The 12,773-nt window shown below is 41.6% G+C and overlaps 1 protein-coding gene and 1 pseudogene across 1 annotated transcript in view; one reads left to right on the forward strand and one right to left on the reverse strand.

Moving 5' to 3' along the window:
- DLAT (dihydrolipoamide S-acetyltransferase) overlaps positions 1-12,773 on the reverse strand; it is a 34,944-nt gene that overhangs the window by 3,045 nt on the left and 19,126 nt on the right. The window contains exons 9-12 of the mRNA XM_027563764.1: positions 12,394-12,486; positions 11,925-12,032; positions 10,987-11,102; positions 916-1,078 (exon numbers count right to left, since the gene is read on the reverse strand). Of these exons, the coding sequence (XP_027419565.1) occupies positions 916-1,078; positions 10,987-11,102; positions 11,925-12,032; positions 12,394-12,486 (480 nt within the window). The remainder of the gene's footprint in view (positions 1-915; positions 1,079-10,986; positions 11,103-11,924; positions 12,033-12,393; positions 12,487-12,773) is intronic.
- LOC113905968 lies at positions 7,077-10,012 on the forward strand (annotated as a pseudogene).

The following is a 12,773-nucleotide window of genomic DNA, read 5'->3' on the forward strand; positions in this document are numbered from 1 at the left end:
ACAAACTATTAGATACAGGATGGATATACAACAAGGTCCTACTGTGTAGCACAGGGAACTATATTCAATATCCTGTGACAAACCATAATGGAAAAGAATATGAAAAAGAATGTATGCTGCTGCTGCTGCGTCGCTTCAATCGTGTCCGACTCTCTGCGACCCCATAGACGGCAGCCCACCAGGCTCCCCGTCCCTGGGATTCTCTAGGCAAGAACACTGGAGTGGGTTGCCATTTCCTTCTCCAATGCATGAAAGTGAAAAGTGAGAGTGAAGTCGCTCAGTCGTGTCCGACTCTTCGAGACCCCATGGACTGCAGCCTACCAGGCTCCTCTGTCCATGGGATTTTCCAGGCAAGAGTACTGGAGTGGGGTGCCATTGCTAGACATGTATAACTGAGACACTCTGCTGTACAACAGAAATTAACACATTGTAAATCAAGTATACTTCAATAATATATTTTCTAAAAAAAGGACTCAACTACCATTAAAAAAGGAAAATGGTAAGTATATGAGGTGACAGATACGTTAATTACCTTGTCACGATCACAGAGTATACATATATCAAAACATCAAGTTGTACACCTTATATATACAATTTCTATTTACTAATTACACATAAAGGTGAAAGGGAAAAAAAAAGAAAAGACTGAATGGGGTACACTTTTCTGAAAACACACAACCATAGCAACATGAAGACAAGTCAGTTGTGTGGCTTTTGCACACTACTTAAAAATGTTTTTTTCAGCTTGTGATAGATTACTCAATTTTTCTTTATTTTCAAGACCTTCTGTCAGTGAGAACACAAGGCAGAATCAAAAAGTGGAAAATGCAATAAAAGCAAAGGCCAACTTTAAAAACAATGCAATTCACTAAAATAGCATAGTAACATTCATAAAGTAAATACATAATACCTTACCTGGAACTCATGTGGTTGTAGTTTACCCTCTCGTGCTTTGGTTGCTAAAGAAACAACGTCATTAGCAATGGTTTCCAGTCCTTTTATATGTGCATTAAATACAATAGGTGTGATGAGTCCTGCAGGAGTACTGACTGCAACACTGATATCAACAACATGATTTCTATTTAAAAAGAAAAAAAGAAAAGTAAAACTCAATAATCATCAACTGTTAAGAGTCTGTGTCAGGTTAAGCAAGAATAGCGGTATTCAGTCTGTGTTACTTTTTAGCCAGAGAGATCTTGCCTGGTTTTTCAATTTTGCTATGCCCTCTCTCAGACCTGCACTTTTATTTTTTTAGACTTGCACATTTTAAAAATGAATGAGCAACGTGTCCGTAGATTGGCTTCACTTGTAGTCACTAACTACCCCTTATCGGCACTGACCAACATCATGAACATAATTGGGGAAAAAACATTCAGCATCCAGTGAGAACTGAAAAGAACTCCTTAGATTTACGAGATGAAGAGGACTGGCCAGAGCTTCGTCTGCAAGCAGAGCCTGAGCAGATAAAAGGAAGACTGAAGGGAAAGAACTGCACGGGGGCAGAAACAGGAGTGCTCGCATGGTAGGGAGGTAGTGCTGTCTCAGAACATAAAAGCAGGATTCCTAATCTTTTCTATGCTACAGACACCGTTGCATTTGGGTCCCTTCCAGAATTTTTAAACACAAGAAACAAAATACTTAAAAAAAGAAAAAAGAAAAAAAACCCAAACAAAATATACTGAAATTCAGTTACTGAACTATTCAAAAAACAAAACTGTGATATATGTGCTTCAAAAATCTTGCAGCAGATCTAATTATGGCTATGCTTTTGAAGTAGTGATATATTTTAAGACATCCATAACAACTACAATGCATATGAAAACAACTCGATTTTATTTGGTTATCAGAACAAGTATTAAAACACCTCTTTGATTTGTTCTCTATAATAGGAGAAAATGCTAAATTTCACACTGAAAGTAAAAATCACTTAAGTAATGTCCAACTCTTTGCGACCCCATGAACTATACAGTCCATGGAATTCTCTAGGCCAGAATACTAGAGTGGGTAGCCTTTCCCTGTTCCAGGGGATCTTCCCAACCCAGGGATCAAACCCAGGTCTCCCACATTGTAGGCAGATTCTTTACCAGCTGAGCTACAAGGGAACCCCAAGAATACTGGCATGGGTAGCCTATCCCTTCTCCAGCACATCTTCCTGATTGAGGAATCGAACTGGGGTCTCCTGCAATGCAGGCACATTCTTTACCAACTGAGCTATCAGGGAGCCCAAATATCACAATAAAGATTTTTAAAAAAGAATTATATTCCCCCCCCAACCAAGTTTCCAAACTCCTGAACTGTATCATGATCTCCATAGGGGTTGTCTGTGTAAGTGCCCCTGCTAAAGTGTTCTGCAATTAAGAAAAAAGTTAACAAATGTTGGCAAGGAAGAAAAGGGTGAGAAAGCATAAATTATAAATTGTTGGTGAGAATGCACTAATAAACTGGTGCAACCACTATAGGAAGAGAGTATGGAGGTTCCCTAAAAAAGTAAAATAGAACTATTATATGATCCGGCTGCGCCGTGCGGCGCGCGCCAAAGCGCCGGCGGCTGCGCCGTGCGGCGCGCGCCAAAGCGCCGGCGGCTGCGCCGTGCGGCGCGCGCCAAAGCGCCGGCGGCTGCGCCGTGCGGCGCGCGCCAAAGCGCCGGCGGCTGCGCCGTGCGGCGCGCGCCAAAGCGCCGGCGGCTGCGCCGTGCGGCGCGCGCCAAAGCGCCGGCGGCTGCGCCGTGCGGCGCGCGCCAAAGCGCCGGCGGCTGCGCCGTGCGGCGCGCGCCAAAGCGCCGGCGGCTGCGCCGTGCGGCGCGCGCCAAAGCGCCGGCGGCTGCGCCGGGAGGACCCCATGCCGAAGGGAGGAGTTACCCCACGTCCGAGGTCAGGGGCAGCAGCTGAGAGTACCAGACTGCGACAGCGCAGGAACTGCCGAGAGGAGCTACCCCACGTCCGAGGTCAGGCGGGGCGGCCGAGAGGAGATACCCAGCGTCCGAGGTCAGGGGGGGCGGCCGGGAAGAGCTACCCAACGCGGGCGTGGAGCCATGGCAGCGGGGGCGCAGGAAGGCCTAGAGGAGCTATCCTACGTTGAAGGTCAGGAGGGGCGGCGGTGAGGAGATACCCCTCGTCCAAGGTAAGAAGCAATGGCTGCGCTTTGCTGGAGCAGCCGTGAAGAGATACCCCAGCCCAAGGTAAGAGAAACCCAAGTAAGACGGTAAGTGTTGCAAGAGGGCATCAGAGGGCAAACACACTGAAACCATACTCACAGAAAACTAGTCAATCTAATCACACTAGGACCACAGCCTTGTCTAACTCAGTGAAACTAAGCCATGCCCGTGGGGCAACCCAAGATGGGCCGGTCATGGGGGAGAGGTCTGACAGAATGTGGTCCACTGGAGAAGGGAATGACAAACCACTTCAGTATTCTTGCCTTGAGAACCCCATGAACAGTATGAAACGGCAAAATGATAGGATACTGAAAGAGAATCTCCCCAGGTCAGTAGGTGCCCAATATGCTACTGGAGATCAGTGGAGAAATAACTCCAGAAAGAATGAAGGGATGGAGCCAAAGCAAAAAGAATACCCAGCGGTGGATGTGACTAGTGATAGAAGAAAGGTCCCATGCTGTAAAGAGCAATATTGCATAGGAACCTGGAATATCAGGTCCGTGAATCAAGGCAAATTGGAAGTGGTCAAACGAGATGGCAAGAGTGAATGTCGACATTCTAGGAATCAGCGAACTAAAATGGACTGGAATGGATGAATTTAACTCAGATGACCATTGTATCTACTACTGCAGGCAGGAATCCCTCAGAAGAAATGGAGTAGCCATCATGGTCAACAAAAGAGTCCAAAATGCAGTACTTGGATGCAATCTCAAAAACGACAGAATGATCTCTGTTTGTTTCCAAGGCAAACCATCCAATATCACAGTAATCCAAGTCTATGCCCCAACCAGTAACGCTGAAGAAGCTGAAGTTGAACGGTTCTATGAAGACCTACAAGACCTTTTAGAACTAACACCCAAAAAAGATGTCCTTTTCATTATAGGGGACTGGAATGCAAAAGTAGGAAGTCAAGAAACACCTGGAGTAACAGGCAAATTTGGCCTTGGAATACGCAATGAAGCAGGGCAAAGACTAATAGAGTTTTGCCAAGAAAATGCACTGGTCATAACAAACACCCTCTTCCAACAACACAAGAGAAGACTCTATACATAGACATCACGAGATGGTCAACACCGAAATCAGATTGATTATATTCTTTGCAGCCACAGATGGAGAAGCTCTATACAGTCAGCAAAAACAAGACCAGGAGCTGACTGTGGCTCAGACCATGAACTCCTTATTGCCAAATTCAGACTGAAATTGAAGAAAGTAGGGAAAACCACTAGACCATTCAGGTATGACCTAAATCAAATCCCTTATGATTATACAGTGAAAGTGAGAAATAGATTTAAGGGCCTAGATCTGATAGATAGAGTGCCTGATGAACTATGGAATGAGGTTCGTGACACTGTACAGGCGACAGGGATCAAGACCATCCCCATGGAAAAGAAATGCAAAAAAGCAAAATGGCTGTCTGGGGAGGCCTTACAAATAGCTGTGAAAAGAAGAGAAGTGAAAAGCAAAGGAGAAAAGAAAAGATATAAACATCTGAATGCAGAGTTCCAAAGAATAGCAAGAAGAGATAAGAAAGCCTTCTTCAGCAATCAATGCAAAGAAATAGAGGAAAACAACAGAATGGGAAAGACTAGAGATCTCTTCAAGAAAATCAGAGATACCAAAGGAAGATTTCATGCAAAGATGGGCTCGATAAAGGACAGAAATGGTATGGACCTAACAGAAGCAGAAGATATTAAGAAGAGATGGCAAGAATACACAGAAGAACTGTACAAAAAAGATCTTCATGACCCAGATAATCACGATGGTGTGATCACTGACCTAGAGCCAGACATCCTGGAATGTGAAGTCAAGTGGGCCTCAGAAAGCATCACTACGAACAAAGCTAGTGGAGGTGATAGAATTCCAGTTGAGCTATTCCAAATCCTGAAAGATGATGCTGTGAAAGTGCTGCACTCAATATGCTAGCAAATTTGGAAAACTCAACAGTGGCCAAAGGACTGGAAAATGTCAGTTTTCATTCCAATGCCACAGAAAGGCAATGCCAAAGAATGCTCAAACTACCGCACAATTGCAGTCATCTCACACGCTAATAAAGTAATGCTCAAAATTCTCCAAGCCAGGCTTCAGCAATATGTGAACCGTGAACTTTCTGATGTTCAAGATGGTTTTAGAAAAGGCAGAGGAACCAGAGATCAAATTGCCAACATCCGCTAGATCATGGAAAAAGCAAGAGAGTTCCAGAAAAACATCTATTTCTGTTTTATTGACTATGCCAAAGCCTTTGACTGTGTGGATCACAATAAACTGTGGGAAATTCTGAAAGAGATGGGAATACCAGACCACCTGACCTGCCTCTTGAGAAATCTGTATGCAGGCCAGGAAGCAACAGTTAGAACTGGACATGGAACAACAGACTGGTTCCAAATAGGAAAAGGAGTACGTCAAGGCTGTATATTGTCACTCTGCTTATTTAACTTATATGCAGAGTACATCATGAGAAACGCTGGACTGGAAGAAGCACAAGCTGGAATCAAGATTGCCGGGAGAAATATCAGTCACCTCAGATATGCAGATGACACCACCCTTATGGCAGAAGTGAAGAGGAACTAAAAAGCCTCTTGATGAAAGTGAAAGTGGAGAGTGAAAATGTTGGCTTAAAGCTCAACATTCAGAAAATGAAGATCATGGTATCCGGTCCTATCACTTCATGGGAAATAGATGGGGAAACAGTGGAAACAGTGTCAGACTTTATTTTTCTGGGCTCCAAAATTACTGCAGATGGTGACTGCAGACATGAAATTAAAAGACGCTTACTCCTTGGAAGGAAAGTTATGACCAACCTAGAAAGCATATTCAAAAGCAGAGACATTACTTTGCCAACAGAAGTCCGTCTAGTCAAGGCTATGGTTTTTCCTGTGGTTATGTATGGATGTGAGAGTTGGACTGTGAAGAACGCTGAGCGCTGAAGAATTGATGCTTTTGAACTGTGGTTGGAGAAGACTCTTGACAGTCCCTTGGACTGCAAGGAGATCCAACCAGTCCATTCTGAAGGAGATCAGCCCTGCGATTTCTTTGCAAGGAATGACGCTAAAGCTGAAACTCCTAGTACTTTGGCCACCTCATGTGAAGAGTTGACTCATTGGAAAAGACTCTGATGCTGGGAGGGATTGGGGGCAAGAGGAGAAGGGGACGACAGAGGACGAGATGGCTGGATGGCATCACTGACTCAATGGACGTGAGTCTTGGTGAACTCCGGGAGTTGGTGTTGGACAGGGATGCGTGGTGTGCTGTGATTCATGGGGTCACAAAGAGTCGGACATGACTGAGCGACTGATCTGATCTGATCTGATTATATGATCCAGCAATTCCACTCCTGGGTATATATATCCAGAAAAATGAACATACCAATTAAAGATAGGGAAGAAACCCAAGTCCAAGTGCCCATCAACAGACAACAGACATCTCACTCACTCACACACACACATATACACATGCATAGGAATATTACTCAGCCATAAAAAAAGAATGAAATTCTACCATCTGCAGCCACATGGATAGACCTAGGGAATATTATGCTTCAGGAAATAAATCAGAGAAAGACAAATACTGTATATTGTATATGTGGAATGTAAAAAGTAATACAAATGGATATACTTGCCGAACAGAAACAGAGAAAAAAAACTAGTGGTTACCAAAGGATAGAGGAAAGGGCAGAGTGACGAATTGGGCATATGTGATTAACAGATACAAACTACCATGTATAAAATAGATAAGCAACAAACATATATTATAGAGCACAGGGAATTATAGCCATTATCTCGTAATACCTTATAAGGGAGTACAATACACAAAAACACTGAATCACTGTGTCATAATCCTAAAACTAATATTATAAATCAACTATCCTTCAACTTAGAAAAATTAAAACTTCACATGAAAAAAGAACTCCAGCTCTTTGGAGATTATGGGTACCAAACCCCTCAGTGTGCCCAAGCTGGCCCGAGGCAGCAGGCTTTTGCCAGTTGCAAACATAGGGACCTGCTCTAATATTACAGTGACACTCAGCAGCTACCACAGCTGGGCTCTGGCCAAGGTATCACACAGCAGCACTGCTTTCTTAATTAAATTATCCTGTTATTACAATAATGTTTAAAAATATTCCTAATAGAGTAGGGATGGTGTTTCCTATCTTGTTCATCACTAAACCAGGCAATCGTAAAGGAAATCAATCCTCAATATTCATTGGAAGGGCTGATGCTGAAACTCCAATACTTGATGCGAAGAACCAACTCATTAGAAAAGACCGTGATGCTGGGAAAGACTGAGGGCTGAAGGGGGCGACAGAGGATGAGATGGTTGGATGGCATCACTGACTCAAAGGATGTGAGTTTGGGCAAACTCAGGGAGATGGTGAAGGACAGGGAAGTCTGGTGTGCTGCAGTCCATGAGATTGCACAGAGTCAGACAAGACTAAGCGACTGAACAACAACAAAATCCAGTTAACACTGTATGTTCAATAAATATTTGTTAAATAGCTGTATGAACAAATAAATGAAGGGCATTTGGTAAGGATTAATAAATAATTCATAGAACTTGAGCTGCAACCACCATCCTTTCATCTAAGTAGTGTTTCCTTCAGATATTCTTAAAAGGTTAAACATAAATTTACCCTACAATCCAGCAATTCCACTCCAAAGAGTCTACCCAAAAGAAATGAAGACATATGTCAGTACAAAGAATTGTCGTCAAATGTTCACAACCGTGCTCTCAAAGCTATGTATATGTCTTAATCCCAGAGTCTATTAATGTGACCATATTTAGTAAAAAGGTCTTCACTGATATACTCACGCCCTTGAGATGAGTTCACCCTGGATTATCTGGGTGGGCCCTAAATCCAATGCCAACTGTCCTTGTAAGAGACAGAAGGGAAGACACGGACACATGAAGGCCATGTGAAGCTGGAGCTATGCAGCCCCAAGCCAAGGAATGCCCGAAGCCGCCAGAGCTGGAGAGAACAAGCAAGAGTTCTCCCAAGACCCTGTGCAGGGAGCATGGTCCTGCTAATACCTTAATTTCACACGTCTAACCTTCAGGACTAGGAGAGTAAATTTTTGTTAAGCCACAAATTTTGTGGTAATTTGTACTGGCAGCCCTAGAAAACTAATATAGTCTCTAAAGAATAGTAAGACCCTCAGATGTTCTCTAATGGCAGGGTAACCAAGACGAAAATCAGAATCAGTAAACCATTTTTCAGTCTCGGGAAACGTTTAGTTTTCCTGGGGAGTTTCAGATAGAAACTGAAACTTTTTTTTTTTCTGAAAGAAACTTCAGAAAGAAATGATGATAAGCAATTTAAAAATCTATACTATAATCAATCTGGTTGGATGATGGGTTGTGTATATGTGTTTGTAAAGAGGGTACAAAAAAGCTAAAATTTAACCTTCTTAAACAGAAAGGTGATAAATGAAATGAAAAACTGACAAAAAGGCAACAGAAAAATGTTATGTAGAAATATGAAGGTAGACGGCACATGTGGGAGCCAGGTCAGAAGCCAGTAGGAACCTGAAACGTCCTGTAATTGTCTAAGATTCTTCAACCACCATGTCAAGCGACACGCTTCTCTTTCTTCATATGATGAAGATCAGGGATCTACACTCATCTGAAAACCTAGAGAGGCACCATCTGTTCCCACTGGAATGGCACGTTTTGCAGCAATCATTGCATATGGATAACATATATGGAAGAGCAGGAGAAATACTGTCTGTTCACCTGACCCACATGCGTGTGGCAGTCCAAGGCTTTGTTGTGGGAGCAATGGCTCTTGATATGGGCGATTCCCCGTATCAAGAATTCTGGGCAAAACCTAAACCTTAGAAGAGGAGATGCCATCTTGGTCTTGGCAGTGCTTGCTTTAGTTAGACATCTCATATTGAGGTTATATGTTTCTGCTGAAAATAAATTATTTGGGTCAGATAAGAACATGGTAATTTGAATACTGGCTTCCTTTCTTGCAGGCTTGATTTGCCTGGTGACCAAGTTACTGGTGACTAGTTCACTAGCTAGGTCACTCAGGGGAGTCAGATTAGCACAAAAGAAACATGTCACTTTTAAATATATTTGCTAGTGTTACGTGTCCACCTTCTTAAACCCTTCTGATGAAATTAGTTTTGAAGAAGACAACATGCCAATCCTGAAAATGCTCCCAGTGGCTGCAGAATAATCATATGCTTTTGATGTAATGTAGGAATCCTATTTACCCCACTTAGTTTAAAATTCTCTGACTGCCTTATGGACTAAGTACTGTTTTAAGGGCTGGTTGGCTCTTGAGGAACCCTTTCAGAACACGGCATGGAATACAACGTTATAAACCTCCCTGAAAGTCTGTGTGTGTTTTTAAACCAAACCTAAAAAAGCTGGTAACAGCCACTTTGAAGTATAACTTATTTTAGAATCGTAGTTGTAAACATGAGAATAACTTAATTGTAGATCCCTTTTAGCTCTTTTGTAATTGCAAAATTATATTTTCCTGCTGTTATATTAGAATAATTTTAAATGTTATTTTGAAATAGAAATGTGCATTCTAAGTGCTAATGCAAAGGTAAATGAAAAACACTTAAAATGTGTGCAGTATGTTCATTTTCTCTAAAAGAATCATAAGTTAAATAAATTGCCTATAATGGAAGTGATTTATGAGCAAGCTGGTTTGGTCAGACAGTATGCAAACTTTGGTATACCACAAACTTTGCTTTGCTGTACTGATGAAATTCTCCTATCTAACCTGAATTCACATTCCATGGTGATAAAATGGTAAATGTAGTGTTATTAAAGTAAGTGAACACATCAAAAAAAAAGAAAGATATGAAAAGTAAAATTAGTCACTCAGTCATTTCTGACTCTGTAACCCCATGGACTACAGCCCACCAGGCTCCTCTGTCCATGGAATTCTCCAGGCAAGAATACTGGAGTGAGTTGCCATTTCCTTCTCCAGAGGATCTTTCCAACCCAGGGATCAAACCTGGGTCTCCTGCATTGCAGGCAGATTCTTTACCATCTGAGCCACCAGGGAAGCCCAAAGAAATATAAAGGTAAATACCAAAAGAAATAATAGTTTAAATAAAGGCTGTGTTGGCCTCTTGGGAGTGGATCTCAGATAAAGGCTGAGCAGGTCACCATAAGCCACGAATTAATATTATAAAGTATATACTGTTATTGTAATAAAAATTTAATAATACAAAACCATCTACGTAGTAGAGAAAGGCTAGACTGAGTCAGAATCCTGGTTCCAATCCCAGTTCTGCTGCTTACTAACATATGAACTCAGGGAGTAACTCAACTTACTGAGCCTATTTCTTCATCTGGAAAATAGGAGTAAAAGCACCTACCTCATAAGGCGGTCCTAAGAATTAAATGGGACAACACTTGAAAGACACTAAGCACCATGCCAGTCACATAATACCGTAATATTAACAGATACTGCTTTTTTGGTTTTGCTTTCAATTTTGCCACCACTAAAGTTTAGCAGAACTAATTGGTGAACAAAACCATCTCAATCCTGCCTTGTGAGAGTCATTATCAATTTAATTATACATATCTGTACACTCATCTCCCTTCCCGGAACTCTTAAGCATCTGTAGTCTTTACTGATTAAATTTGGCATGGTCTCAGAAGCAGTTTTATGTTGTTTTCAAGTTGTTTTGCCTATGGAAATCATCTCCCACTCTGCATTGTTTCTTCTTATTCCCTGCACTCCTACTTATACATTAGACAACACACAAAAAAACCTGCTGATGTGTGTATATATATATATAGATAGATAGATAGATAGACAGATAGATAGATACAGAACACACCTTCCCTAAAAGGGTTATACTTACTGTCTTATAACTGTGTCCATCCAAGAAGAATTTGCTTCAGGAACTTTTAAACATGCCAAAGCTGAAGCTTTTATAATGAAGTCATTGACGGAAATTTTACTTTTTCCTTCTAACATCTGCAAAAGAAAGAAATCACTATAGTTTCTTAAGTTCTCTTCGCGAAGACTGAAACTATATAATCTTGAGAAGGTGGGAGGGGATGAATATACAAATGTCCTGAGGTAAAAAGGATGAAAAGAAACCAAAAGTCATTTCTTTTTCATCTTTTCTAACGTAGACCATTACAACTGTTAAATTTCCTGCTAAGGGGTGCTCTCGGAGAAGACAATGGCACCCCACTCCAGTCCTCTTGCCTGGAAAATCCCATGGATGGAGGAGCTTGGTAGGGGTCGCTAAGAGTCAGGCATGACTGAGCGACTTCACTTTCACTCTTCACTTTCATGCACTGGAGAAGGAAATGGCAACCTACTCCAGTGTTCTTGCCTGGAGAATCCCAGGGACGGGGGAGCCTGGTGGGCTGCCATCTAAGGGGTCGCACAGAGTCGGACACGACTGAAGTGACTTAGCAGCAGCAAGGGGTGCTCTAGGTGCGTCTGTAAGTTACAAAATAACTAAGCACTAGGTAGGTATGAAGACAAAGCAAACACACTGTTTCTTACCTACCCGAAGAGACCCAAGTAGTCTCAAAGAATCATAGTGACTATGTTAGGCTAAAATGGATCCATGGCAAAGTCGACTTTAATGATAAGCTTTAATCAAGGGTTAGAAATGAAAATTCTCCAGGATATTTTCTGCAAGTTAAAATTAAGATGACATCCACTTTCCATCATCAACTGGCATTTATAACAAAATACAATACAGTGACAAAAATGTAAATATTCAGTGAGGGAAACCAAGATTTTTAGAATTTATAGAGGTGGAATTTCCGGACCTTTTACCTTATTAAGTTCTTTCCGTACCAACAAAACTTCTCCCATATTTACATCAATAGAAAGGTAATAATGAGGTATGGTTTGCTTAGATTGCATTAACCGCTGTGCAATGACCTGAAATGAAAAGAGATTAAAAAATCAATTATCTTGAGTTGAGATGAGACGTTATCTATTCAGGGCTCTGTTTGCCCCTTTATCCTGCTCCCTGGTGATGCTTACCCGATATATTATTAGAACTGAAAGATGTAGGACTGTAGCACAACTTAGCCCCCTGTAATACTATTTAATTAGAACACAGGGTTTGTGTATTCTAAGAATTCAACTGGCCAAACCAAACATCTACTAAATGAATCATCAAAGATCTACAATTTTTAAAAAGTCTCTTCTTAGTGTTTTAAACGATGAATACAACTGAACAATCAGAGTAAGGATGCCCCCAACAGCTTGAGGTCTGGAGTTATGGTAATACTCTTACTCGGCGAATGTTGCTGATTGGGATATCTGTGAAGACACCTGTAGGAACTGGAGCCACTCCTGGACTTGGGGGAGGCACGGCGGCTGCTGGAGTCTAGAGAGAGGTAAAAAGGTTCTTAGTAACTGTGGCTTAGTCTTAGCATCAGCAAGTGTGAACTACTGTTAGTGATTCTTTTACATATGGCAAAGTAAAAATTAAAGGGCTTATAGAAAAATAACTATTTCTATCCCAAGGGAGCAAAAGGGACTCAGATCTGGACTGTGCTTGTTTAAAAGTTGTTTTTAATTTTCATACTTGGAATTGGGTAATCATATTTTAAGTGTCATTTTTCTATGGCTAGTTTATATCAAAACAATTTTTTTTGCAATATTTTCCTCAGG

Source organism: Bos indicus x Bos taurus, chromosome 15 (genome assembly GCF_003369695.1).
Source record: "Bos indicus x Bos taurus breed Angus x Brahman F1 hybrid chromosome 15, Bos_hybrid_MaternalHap_v2.0, whole genome shotgun sequence".
Taxonomy (NCBI): Eukaryota; Metazoa; Chordata; class Mammalia; order Artiodactyla; family Bovidae; genus Bos; species Bos indicus x Bos taurus.